The 13,847-nt window shown below is 36.7% G+C and overlaps 1 protein-coding gene across 2 annotated transcripts in view; it reads left to right on the forward strand.

Moving 5' to 3' along the window:
* Wdr44 (WD repeat domain 44) overlaps window positions 1-9,962 on the forward strand; it is a 90,085-nt gene extending 80,123 nt beyond the window's left edge. For both annotated transcript variants that reach the window (XM_027930826.2, XM_071606204.1), the window contains exons 15-20: window positions 3,715-3,906; window positions 4,102-4,203; window positions 4,430-4,545; window positions 5,693-5,820; window positions 6,638-6,772; window positions 8,623-9,962. In XM_027930826.2, coding sequence (XP_027786627.1) covers window positions 3,715-3,906; window positions 4,102-4,203; window positions 4,430-4,545; window positions 5,693-5,820; window positions 6,638-6,772; window positions 8,623-8,717 — 768 coding nt within the window. In that variant the 3' untranslated portion in view covers window positions 8,718-9,962. The remainder of the gene's footprint in view (window positions 1-3,714; window positions 3,907-4,101; window positions 4,204-4,429; window positions 4,546-5,692; window positions 5,821-6,637; window positions 6,773-8,622) is intronic.
* Window positions 9,963-13,847: the final 3,885 nt, after the last annotated feature.

Below are 13,847 nucleotides of genomic sequence, written 5' to 3' on the forward strand. Positions count from 1 at the left end.
TCTGTTACTCTGTATCAGAAGTGGGAATATTTTATTCTTAATGTAATAGTAAATAAGCATTCCAAATATGTTATTAGATATGTAGGGTATAAATAAAGTATCCCATTAAAGATGAGAGCTGTTACAGATGGAAGGAGAAATCAGCAAATTTATAAAATGAGAAAGGGAAGTGTATACAGAGGAATTGTAGGAGGATTAGAGAGGAAAAAGAGAAAGTGGAAAAGACTAAAAGAAGCAAAGACCAAAATTCATTATAAGATATACAAAATTCTGCCAGGCATGCTGACAGACACCTATAATCCCAGAAGCTCAAGAGGCTGAGGCAGGAGGATTGCAAGTTCAAAGCCAGCCTTAGCAACTTAGCAAGACCCTGTCTCAAACCATAAAAAGGGCTGAGGATGTGGCTCAGTGGTTGAGCACCCCTTGATTCAATCCCTCGTACCCCCCCCAAAAAATACACACATACACACATATGACACACACACACAAAAAAAATTCCTATTTAATATCTGGAAACTTTGTTAATCCTTTATTGTTGTTGTTATTTATTGTTTTGACAGTGTCATGCTTTGTTTTTTTAATAATTTTAATCTTTAATTGATTTCTTTTTTTTAAGAGAGAATTTTAATATTTATTTTTTAGTTTTCGGCGGACACAACATCTTTGTATGTGGTGCTGAGGATCGAACCTGGGCTGCACGCATGCCAGGCGAGCGCGCTACCGCTTGAGCCACATCCCCAGCCCAGTGTCTTGCTTTGTTGCCCAGGCTGACCTCAAACTCCTGGGCTCAATGATCCTCCTGCTTTAGCCTCCCAAGTAGCTTGAACCACAGGCATTTGCCACCTTACCTGATATATGTTGTTAATCTTGATATCCCTTCTTACTCATTTTCAATATAGAAATTTTTTAAATATCTTTTCCCTTTAAAGAAAGTATTTCATATTATTTCAACCAAAGGAGAAAAATCTGCTTTAATGGAATTATTGTCTATTGTATGCCCTTGAAGGACAGAGACACCAAATGCTTAAAGCTAGATTGGTTTTAAGGTTTTTTGCAACTGTAAGCACAAGGGAAATCACATGCTGGTATCAGTTCTACTGCCTAGACCTATAATAATTGGAGTCACCCTATGCTGAGTTAACTTGCCCTCCCCTGTGTTGACATATGGTTACATTACCAGTCATGTCCCTATCCCAATTTGTTTAACAATTGTTTTTTTTTTTTTTTTTTTTTTTTTGTACTGGGGATTGAACCCAGGGGCACTTTACCACCAAGCCACATCCCCAGCCCTTTTTATGTTTTATTTTGAGACAGGGTCTCACTAAGTTCCTGACGGTGGCCTTGAACTTGAGGTCTTCCTGCCTTAGTTTCTCCAATTACTAGAATTACAAGTGTGTGCTGTCATACCCAGCAAGCATTATCTTTCTTTTTTTAATTTTTTTTAGTTGTACATGGACACAATATCTTTATTATTTATTTTTATGTGGTGCTGAAGATCGAACCCAGTGCCTCACACATGCAAGGCAGGCGCTCTACCACTGAGCTACAGCCCCAGCCCCACCATTGTCTTTTGAATGTAACATTTCAATCATATTCCCATTTCTTTCTCTTTTCACCCAAATTAGGAGAAAAGACTCTTTTTTCCCCTCAGTATACTTTCTGCCTTTTCTAGGCAGGTTTATGACATAGGTAGTAATAATTTTGAACCCTTAGAAGAACTTGGTCATAAACTTATGAAAATTAAAAATGTCTGATCTATGTTAATACCTTATCAGTTTTGACTATCAAGTTGTTAGAGGCTTCTTTCTGAATAACATTGCTATCCTGGTCCCCTAAAGATGCAGCAGGATAGATTTAACCTTTGTCTCTGTTTTTAGCTATCAGGGTAGAAAGATACCTTACATTGTGATAGTACTGGGTAGCTTTTTATTATTAAGGCCTCTGACAGTCAGTAATTTCTGTATATTTTTATTTTTGAAACAAAAAAAGTCTACTGATCTGGAGGGGTTTTGAGAGGGGATGGGGAAGAATGCAGTGGTGTAGACATTTTCTTAGACAATATGACTTGGAATATGACTGGAAGGAAGGTAGCAGAATTGTAAACAGCAAATTGGAGACACACACACACGTACATAAGTAAAATTTTGGGGCTGGGGATATATCTCAGTTGGTAGAGTGCCTGCCTCACATGCATAAGGCCCTGAGTTCAATCCCCAGTACCACACACACACACACAAAAAAAAAGAATGCCAAGATGAAGTTATTTTGTTTGTTTTTTTGGTTTGTTTTTGTTGTACTAGGGATTGAACCCATGGCTTCATGCATGCTAGGCAATTGCTGTACCACTGAGCTACATCTCCAATCCCCAAGATGAAGTATTTTTACTTGTTCATCTCTTCTAGTATACAATGAGTAGGGCTGATTAAACCATAGTCATAAAAATGCCCATTATTTGTTGATTGTCCTTGACAGGCATCATAAGTAGGTAAGAACAATAATCTTAAGCAGAGAAGAGAATTGCCTCCTTGTTTTGGTGCCCCAATTATTTAATCTTTAATTCTTATGTTGCCCAAGATTAGACCAGCTTGTTGGTAGGACTGATTTAGTTTACTGCAGGATTTCTTGACCTTGATACTATTGACATTCTTTTTGTAAATATTTTTTAATTGTAGGTGGACACAATACCTTTATTTTATTTATTTATATGTGGTGCTAAGGATCAAACCCGGGGCTTCACATGTGCTAGGCAAGCACTCTACTGCTGAGTCACAACCCCAGCCTGACATTCTTTGTTATAGGGGGAGAGAAGCCTCTCCTGTGAGTTGTAAGATGTTTAACAGCATTCCTAGCCTCTGCCAACTAGTTGTTGGTAGTATCCCAACCCACAGCAGGCTGTGACAACCCCAAATGATTTCAGACAGTGATAGATATCTACTGTAGGTTCAGATTTCCCCAGACTAAGAACTCCTGATCTGAGATTGAATCATGAAGTGATTCTCTGCTGACAAGGTATTAGAGTTCCCAAAAAAGACTGGTTCTGTAAGCCACTGACCCATGTTACCCTTTTATCCCTGTGTTATGTGTATCTCAGGGAGAGTATGGTATAGGATAGTGTTTCCCAAAACATGGTCCTTGAAGGTATTAGCCCTGTTAGATGTTCCTTCAGGACTCCCCCATCTGCCCCCAAAAAAGTGTGTGGTGAGATAAGTTGGAAAACACTACCTGCTTTACCCTCTTTTTAGAGATTCAAATCATGGATTAGTTGAGAATACTGTTTAACATTTTGCAATCCAGAATTTCTCTGAATTATTTAATCACAGAATTTTTTCCATGCAATACATACTCAAACACATGTTCTATTAATATACATACTTTAAGAAAAGCAGTTCAAGGATAGGATAAAATTATTAGAATGCTATTTCTCCAAAATGAATACTGAGGTTTCTAATTTTTATTATTTTTGATGCATAAACTAATGCTAGCTTAAAGAATAGTGCTTTGGGACTGGAGGTGTGGCTCAAGGATAGAAAGCTTACCTGGCATGTTTGAGACCCTGGGTTCCATCCCTAACATCCAAAACAAAAGATGAAGAAGAATCCTTCTACAATGAGATCTACATTTTAAAACGTTATTTATAATAGACTTAATGTTTTGGTTTGCCAAGTTTTTCTTCATGTGGTAGAATAAAAAGCTTTTCTTTTGCCACCTTTTTAGGATGACAGGTATTTTTTAAGTGGGTCACTGGATGGAAAGCTTCGCCTTTGGAACATACCCGACAAAAAAGTGGCTTTGTGGAATGAAGTAGATGGTCAAACAAAATTGATCACAGCTGCAAATTTCTGTCAGAATGGCAAATATGCAGTAATTGGGACATATGATGGGAGATGTATTTTCTATGATACAGAGGTAAATGATTATTTTGTGAGAGTAACGTAATTGAATACTTAATAAAACGCTTTTGTGGTTTGGGGCAAGTCATTAATCCCCTGCCTTACTTGTAAAGTAGGACAAATAAAAAAAAATATCTGTCTAAGAATTGGATCAAGTGATCTTTGAAGTTTGTTCTAATTCTGATATTTTTAATTTATGCTTTCTTTTTAGCATCTGAAATACCATACACAAATACATGTCCGATCTACTAGAGGGCGCAACAAGGTTGGAAGGAAAATTACTGGCATTGAGCCTTTACCTGGAGAAAATAAGGTACTGTACTATTCAAAACCAGCTTTCTTCACACTTCACATAGAGTTGAAGTTACTTTTAATATCTGGACAAAAAATGTATTCCCTTTCTGATGGAAACTCCTGTTTCTAGCTTTGAGGTCTGTTTGTTTTATATGTGTTTAATGCCCCTTTTTTGGCTTTGATGAAAATAGCTTAACTTAGACTAAAAGTTAATATTTTTAACTTTTCCTTTTATTTATTTTTAGATACTGGTAACCTCAAATGACTCTAGAATCAGACTCTATGATCTGAGAGATTTGTCACTATCCATGAAGTATAAGGGTTATGTCAATAGCAGCAGCCAGATCAAAGCAAGTTTCAGGTAAATTGACATTGAGAAATTCCCAAAAGAGATCAAAACATTTTCCCTATTCCCATTTTTTTCATTGATCTATGCCTTATTTTTATGTGAGGGTTTTAGTTTCTTTGAACTTTGTAACTGGCATCTCATATCATCATGCAATACTTACTTTGTCTACATGTATGGTTGATAAGACTTAGAATGGCCCCTATTCTACAGATGAAGAAACCAAAACCCCAAAAGTTGATTGGTCAAAGTCACAGTTGCAGAGCCAGGATTAGAAGACTCTTAGCTTCAAAAATTTTGCTTTCATTTGTTATGTAAGCTTTTAATAGGAGGATTACCCCAACACCCCCACCATTGTCTTTTTCCGTTTAGGTACAAGAGCTCAGAAAGCAAAGTGCCCTATGTTTACACCTTTACTTATTATTATTTGAACTCTTTTTTTTTTTCTTTGTACGAGGGATTGATCCCAGGGCCACTTAACCACTGAGCCACATCCCAGCTCTTTTTTGTATTTTATTTAGAGATAGGGTCTGACTGAGTTGCTTAGGGCCCTGCTAAGTTGCTCAGGCTGGCTTTGAACTCAAAATCCTCCTGCCTCAGCCTGCTGAGCCTCTGGGATTACAGGTGTGGGTCACAGGCTTCATTATTTGAACTCTTAATTTGTGATCTGCAGGCTCTCCTTTTGAAATAGGATTGCCAGCTTGCCTTTTCTTCTTCCTAGCCATCTTTCTTTCAGCTCTTTTCCTATCAGTTGTACTTTTCTTCTTGAATTCCCTAATAATTAACTGGTAAAGTATTCTGCTTCTCTCATCCCTTAAGTCATTGTTTGTTCCCGTGTGAGTTAACTGGCATCAAAGTGACCAGAGCTTTGATGAAAATACAGATGCCAGGACTAGAGGGGTTAGCTCAGTAATAAAGCACTTGCCTAGTGTGTGTGAGGCCCTAATTCGATCTTCAGGAAGTACACACGTTACACACACACACCATATAGCACCCACATTAGACCACCCACTCAGAACCTCCAGAATGAGACAATGAGTCTAGTTTTCAATAAGCTCCTTCAGGTGTGTCTTAGGTATTTTAAGTTAGGAAGTACTGGTAGAAAAAAACTTTAATATTTTTTCTTTTTATTATTTTTTTTACCTTTATTCCCAAAATTTAGCCATGATTTTACTTACCTCGTTAGTGGTTCAGAAGATAAATATGTTTATATCTGGAGTACTTATCATGACTTAAGCAAGTTCACTTCAGTCAGGAGAGATCGTAATGACTTCTGGGAAGGTATTAAAGGTAAGCAAATGCCTACTTATATGTATCTTTATAAGTGAATAAAGTGGAGATTTATCAGAATAAATTTGTATCAGCATTATTTAAGAAGTTTATCAATTATAACTGCTTTACATCCTATTTGGCTTTGTTTGTTTGATTTTTCTATGCCAAGGAAGAATTTGTCTTGGTCTAAAATGTAAGAATTCATAGAATCTTAGAACTTTTATGTGTTCTATTTTTTGGTTTTGGTTTTGTTTTGTTTTAGAAAATACTTCTAGGTTTTAAATTGCTTTTAGTTACTTCTGTTTGTTTGTTTGATTGATTACCTTTTGACAATACTGGGATTAAACCCAGGGGTGCTCTACCACTGAGCAACATCACCAGCCCATCTAGATAGGGATTTGCTAAATTGGCCAGGCTGCCCTCTAACTTGTGATCCTCCTCCCTCAGTTTCCTGAGTAGCTAGGAGTAGATGTGTGTGCCACTGGGCCCAGCTCTTTCATTAGCTTTTAAGGATGTTTGGCATATAACATATATGTATGTTAGTTTCTTTGCCCTATCCCACACATTGGGGATTGAACCAGGGGTGCTTTACCACTGAGCTATGTTTCTGGCCGTTTTTAAAATTTTTAGTTTGAGTCAGAGTCTTGCTCAGTTGCCCACACTGGCCTCAAACTGGCAATCCTCCTACTTCAACCTCCCAACTAGCTGGGATTACAGGCATGCATCATCTTACCCAGCTTGTATGTTGGTTTTAAAAGATATTTTTCATATTACCTTTTTGTCTTGATGTTTAATATCAAATTTATCAGTTATCCTAAAGTGAATTATTTTCCAGCACATAATGCAGTTGTTACATCAGCCATCTTTGCTCCAAATCCAAGTTTGATGTTATCTTTGGATATGCAATCTGAAAAATCAGAAGGGAGTGATAAAGGTGAAGATGCTGAAGTTTTAGATACCACATCAACTGGTAGGTACCTATATTTTATTTGCCCTAAACTTTTTTCTTGTCACTACTTAGGAGACTCACTAACCTAGTGTTGACTATGATGATATTTTAATGAGCATAAAGAATATTTGTTTACAACATAATAGTCATTGTTTGTTCCAGTGTGAGATAACTGGCACTGGTTGTCAGATATTCATTTTGGAACATTTTAGTAAATTTTTTTGCAAATTTTGCTTTTTTAATTCATCTAGGAGTTAATGAAAAATTTGAAAGTTCATAGTTTTTATAGGCAACCATTTTCCTCAAAGAAATGCAAACAGTATATTAAGTACAAAGCTTCTTTATTATGTGTCTTTTCTACTAGACTGTAATCTCTAAAAGAGACTCTGTCATATTTTTTCTTTTTCTTTTTGTACCCACACAATTATACGTTTCTACACTCATATATGTTTCCCCTTCATATTCTACAGGAAATCCTAGCTATGGATTATTCTCAGATTTTTTTTTCTTGTTGTTGCTTTTCACCTATGTTGGTATAATCTAAGATTTTTCTATTCCAGTACTGGAAAATAAAGCCAGGAACACTCAACCACTGAGCTACGTTTCCCACCCATTATACACACACACACATATACGCATACACATATATATATATATATATATATATATTTGTTTGTTTTGAGACAGGTTCTCACTATGTTGCTGAGGCTGGCCTCAAAATTGTGAGCTTCTACCTCAGCCTCCCAATTTACACCATCACACGTGGCAGGAATAAACTCTTAATCCCAGGGTATGGAGAACATAAAATATCTGATTGTCCTCTCTTTCTTCCTGACATATTTGACAGTTTGAGCCTGTCATCCTAGTATATAAAATGGTGGCAATAACCTGCTTTACAGGGTTTTTTGATAGGAATTAAAGATAACATTGCAAAGTGTCTAGCAGAATGCCTGGTATATAGTAGATGTTATCAGTACCGTCTTTATTATTACATAGTCTCAATGCATTTGTGTATGATGAATTTTTTTCTTCTGTAGCCTTTCTCATATACTTAAGTCCTTTGCTACTGCTACACAGCATGAGTTTGGATATACCAGAAGGGTGATGAGGAATGCTCAAAGACATAGAATATGTTCTTAGTACATCTAAGTGAAACCATTTTGTCTGACTCATCCTGTATACTACTTTCCAATTAAAGTTTAGATTATTCTTTTCCTTATTAATCAGTCCTTCTTACATCTATAATCTTTACCTATTTATAATAGAATTAGTTAACACTGAATTTATTAAATGTTTTGACCCAACTGGCAATTGTTAGAGGTAAGTATTTTTGCCATTCGGCATAGCTATCTAGATCTTCATATGGAATGTAAAGGCAAACGGTGATGTCAGCATTCATAGAGCTAAGGTGTTTACTTCATTTCATGGCAGTTTTAATGTGTCTGCAGTACAGTAAACCTTACTGTCACTGTCATTAGAGACGCTGTTAACAATAGACTTGCCCAGCTAGTACCATTCAGCCAGCGTTCCAGTCCTGCTACTGAATAACACTCTAACCTATACTCATGAAACGGAAACATTAAAGGACTTAGAGGCTTAGGCTCCTGAGAGTAAATCTGGGCCTCCAGGCCCCAAGGAAGAATAATACCCTCAAGCCAGGGAAAGAAGAGCTAACACAAAGTTAGTGGAAGTGAACCTCAGAGAGGAGGAAGGTACAGCAGGATGAACAGGTTACAGGAACAAGCCAGAAAAGACTGTGGGGAAAAGATCTTCCCCGAAAAAGGTGGAGTGTCATGGGCATATGGTAATTGTGACAGCAGGCTGCATTTTCCTTTCAAACTCACTGAATTTTTTTTTTCTCTGCTTTTAAGGTACTGCGAAGACAGACAACACAGAAGTTCTTCTCTCTGCTGACTTCACTGGAGCAATCAAAGTGTTTATTAACAAAAGGAAAAATGTATCTTAATTTAAATTGACATTTAAAATAAACATATCAGTAAGTTTCTATATGTATCAGAACTGAAAAAATATATAGTATTTCAGGCTAACATCCTTTTTTAATTTTTATTGAAAGTTTTTCAAATATAATATATTTTTTGAGAGGCAGTGTTAATGATCTAGGAAATCCTGGACTGATAGACTAGAAAAGAATGTGGCTAGATTAACATTGCCAGACATTAGGCTTTATGTTTTGTTATGTTTGTGTTTTTGTTATATAATTATGAACATGCACAAGTTTCTGCATGAAAGATATTAATATATTAATCACATGTGTGTGCCTTTTGGTTACATGCACTAAATCTAACAAAGTTAAATTATTTCAGTGGCTCTTTTAGCCTCTTACTGGGGTATAGTCTTGTTTCTAGCTTAAATTTCTTTTGCACAAAATTTCATTTTAAAGAAAAGTGGTCTCCCTGGGTGCAGTGGTGCACGTCTATAATCCCAGCAACTCGGGAGGCTGAGGCAGGAGGATCCCAAGTTCAAGGCCAGCCTTAGCAACTTAGTGAGACCTTGTCTCAAAATGAAAAATAAAAAGGTCTGGGGATGTGGCTCAGTGGTAAAGCACCCTTTGGTTCAATCCTCAGTACCAAAGAAAAAATAAAAGTGGTCTCTTTTGACTGAGTTATTGTTTTGAAAATGTTATATAGATCTTCAATAGGTCAATAACCATGGGTAAATGGTTTTTATAAATTTCTCAATTTGGGGACAAGATTTTTTTTGTGGTCTAAATTGTGGACTTAAGATTATTTTCTTTGTTTGTGTATATATATATATATATATATATATATATATATATTCATATATATATATATATACATATGTATGTATATATATATATGTGTGTGTATATATATATAATTTTTTTCTTTGCCACACTGGAGCACAATGTTTCTATGTAAAGAATTCTTTTCATTCTTTATTCATGAGCACCAGGCTTTGCTCACTTAAAAAAAAATAAGCCGCATTAAGGAGTGAGTCTTCTTTTTTACAATAATGTAAAATTGAACTGTTTACATTTTTTTTAAAGCATTGTAGTTTTTAAAAATTCAAGCTGTTTTGGTTTTTTTTTGTTGAATTTGAAAGCCTTTGTAAATATCAATATAATGTACCAATGAAATAACATCTGGGACAGTGGAACCCTGACCATGTTGTTGATGGTTAGCATATGTTTCTGAAAATTAAATATGTATTATTAAAAGTTGGTCGCCAACACTTGTTGAACATGACTTATTTTCAGACGACTTCACTAAACAGGAACGCAAGACAAACTCTGGTTTCAGTCATTTTGATTTTTAGCAAACAGAAGGCCAGATTTTACACCCCTAAATGATAAAGCATTAGCTTCATGCCTTTAAAAAATGTTTAAGTTTAGCCCGGTGTGGTGGCACACACTTGTAATCCCAGCAGCTCAGGAGGCTGAAGCAGAAGGATCGCAAGTTCAAAGCCAGCCTCAGCAATTTAGCAAGGCCCTAAACAACTCAGCGAGACCCTGTCTCGAAATAAAATATAAAAAAGGGCTGGGGCTCAATAGTCAAGTACCCCTGGGTTCAATCCCCAATACTAAAAAACAAATTAAAAAAATGTTTAAGTCTGATTCTAAAAGGAACTGGTAAGAGTTCATCTCTATGCTTATATGTTCTTTACTCCATTTGTTTTCAGTATGTGAGTGAGAAGCTGGGGAGTCACACTCATCCTTGTTAATTAGCATGGTCTTGGAGTGTTCTGGGATTTCTGGCTAACTGTATTTTGTTTGCCTTGGTTTCTCCCCCTATGCTGCCTTCGTCCTCTTCCCTTTTCCTTCTGCCTTCTCCCCTATATTCATCTCTCTACTTTGGTGCCCAGATTCTCCTATACTTTACCTGTAAGATTGAATTGCTTTGTCATTGACTCTCTAACTAATCACAATTCCTTTATGCCCAAGGTCTGGGTGGCAGTGTGGTTGATCCAGAACTCAATGTCTTCAACTTTTTGAGGCAGCTTGACTTTCATTGACTTCTCTCTGAACACTGTAGCCTGCCGTGGTGCTGGTTGTTTCCACTGCAAATAATCGGATGATGCCATATGAATATTACCTAATAGGTGTTATGTGACTGCTTGAACAAAAATAGTTGGGATGCAAGCTTAAAGCATAATACTGATACTTGCTATCACTATATAAATACACTGCAAAGTTACAAGTCAGAAAATGAGTTTGAAAAGGTAACATTAAAAGGTATACAAAGAACAATTGAACACTATCTGTCCCTAAAATTAGTGTTAGAAACTATAATAAATGTTTCAGTCAGCTTTTTCACCACTGTGACTAAAAGACCTGACAAGAACCATTTTAGGGGAGGAAAAGTTTGTTTGGGGCTCACGATTTCAAAGGTCTCGGTTGACAGACAGCTGGCTCCATTCCTTGAAGATCAGGATGAGGCAGAACATCATGGTGGAAGAATGTGGTGGTGGGGGGGGGGAAGCAGCTCATATGATAATCAGGAAACAGAGACTTCACTCACCAGATAGAAAATGTACCCCAAAGCCATGTTCCCAGTGACCCACCTCCTCCAGCCACATCCTACTCACCTTCAGCTAACACTCAGTTAATCCCATCAGGGAATTATTTCACTGATTGGTAAGACTTATAGCCCAATCATTTGTCCTCTAAGCCTTTTTGCACTGTCTCCTATACGAGCTTTTGGGGGATACCTTACATCCAAACCACAATAATAAGTAATGTGGTATTATAGGAAAGCACAGTTTTCAGACTGAGATAAACTTGGATTAGTTTCCCTCTACTAACACATTCCTTGGGCAAGTTATTTATCCTATGTTTACTTTGTTTCCTTATACATAATGTAGGAATACCTAAATCCTAAAGATTTGCTGATAAATCATGTCTATGTAAAGTTTGGTGACTAGCCAGTAGATATATTCAACATGCATTTCTCATTGCCTCTTTAAAATCCCTGAGTGCCCTCCCAGACCTCATCCCACAAAAAAAAAAAAAAAAAGCAGTATATGTAAACACTTTCTAGATGCAGGGATTTCATGGACAGACCCCACTGTAGGCATTAATATAGGGCTTTTTTTTGTTTCAGTACACTTTTGTTTTTGCGGTGCTAGGGATTGAACCCAGGGGTTCACACATGCTAAGCAATCACTCTACCACTGAGCTGCATCCCTAGTCTGTCATTCATTCATATATATATATATAATTTTTTTTGAGACAGGCTCTCACTAAGTTGCTCAGACTGGCCTCAAACTTGTGATCCTATTGCCTCTACCTCCTGAGTAGTTGAGATTACAGGTGTGTGCCACCACACCCAGCAAGATACATGTTTTTAAAACTGCCAGCGTCTATTATCACCTCTTCATAAAAGGGAGAACATTTTGGAGCTGGGGTTGTGGCTCATTGGTAGAATGCTCACCTAGTAGGTGTGAGACACTGGGTTCAATCCTCAGCACCACATAAAAATGAAATAAAAATATTGTGTCCACCTACAACTAAAAAATAAATGTTTTTTTTTTTTTTTTTTTTTTTTTTTTTTTAAAGGGAGAACATTATAATAGTTAAAAAAAAAAAAAAAGGTACAGGGCTGGGATTGTGGCTCAGCGGTAGAGTGCTCACCTTGCATGTGTGAGGCCCTGGGTTTGATCCTCAGCACCACATAAAAATAAATAAAATAAAGATATTGTGTCTACAACTAAAAAATAAATATTAAAGTAGATCAAGCATAATTTTATAACCTTAGGGCAATAATCTACTAAAGTAAATAAACTTACTTAGCTTTTGAAAAAAAAGTGATTATATTCCCTTATTTCTTAATAGCCTCTTCAGGGAAAACCTCATCATTGACTTGCTGTGGCAGGCCAAGAGCCACTGTACTAGATGAACAAGTTTAATTTTTTTTCAGAACTCTTTGAAGACTCATATTGAGCTTTCTCCCCACCCCTTGTCTTGTATACCTTAATTAGAATGAAAATATTAATGGCTCAACATAATTTAGAATGCTATTTTTTTACTGGTTTCCAAATTATATAGCTGGGCAGTGGCTTTTTATTCTTTGAAATGTGTTTAACATAATATATCCATCCCTCAAATTCTATTTCGAGTTGTATAATTTTAAGAGTCACATACCATATTTCCCAATTGGAGTGAAAAATTGAATTAGCAAAATATTTTTAATTATCCCAGAAACTTGGGGAGGCTGAGGCAGGTGGATAACAAATTCAAGGCCAGTCTTGGCAACTTAGCAACACCCTGTCTAAATTTTTTTTAAAAAATGGGCTGGGGTTGTAGCTCAGTGGTAGAGCACCCCTGAGTTCAGTCCCCAATACCAAATATTTTAATTGTCTTAAGTACTCTGAGGACTAAAGGTGAAGATATGTTTGTGATTGAACATTTCCTCTTAGGTTTTCAAAAGAAAAACATTCCTAATTGCACTGGTTTCTAGCTTCCTGCCTTACTTATTCATTAAATTGATGTGTATTGAACACCTACAATGTACAGAACACTGCTGTGCCTACAGAAGAATAAGGCAACATCCTCATGCCGGAAGAGTTCACAGTCTGGTAAAGAAGATGGCCACAGACACAAGTTAAGAGGTTTGGAACTATATGGCCCTAGATATGTCCCTTTTTCTCCCTTTCCCTGTCTATTCTACCCTTCCTAGTAACTCATGGCACCCATTTGATTCTTAGGCCAGTCTTTATTAGTCTGTTATTACAAGCAGCAAGGATAATATGCATAAAAGAGGTAGTAAGTCATAGGTAAAGCAGAAAAATTGGAATGCCAATCATATCAGTATTTTCCTTGGTCTCTGCCCCTCCCCCTGTCCCAACTAAGAATCATTGTCTCATTTCCTGAGAAATCTTAACTGTCCAGTTAAATCCATGGTTAACAGATCCCATCCTCCCAACTGTTCTCATGTTCCTTTCAGTTCTAAAGCTTGGCCCTTTTTAGTTTTGTTTTGTTCCCTAGATTTGGGTCATCTAGTTTCCTAGGGAACCCAGGCTCCCCCTGTCAGCCACAGCCACTTTTCTGCTCTAGATACATGCACCGGAAATGCATTCAGGTTTATTCAACAGGGCCAACATTAGAATGTGTGTGGAA

The sequence above is a fragment of the Marmota flaviventris genome, chromosome X, assembly GCF_047511675.1.
Source record: "Marmota flaviventris isolate mMarFla1 chromosome X, mMarFla1.hap1, whole genome shotgun sequence".
NCBI lineage: Eukaryota > Metazoa > Chordata > Mammalia > Rodentia > Sciuridae > Marmota > Marmota flaviventris.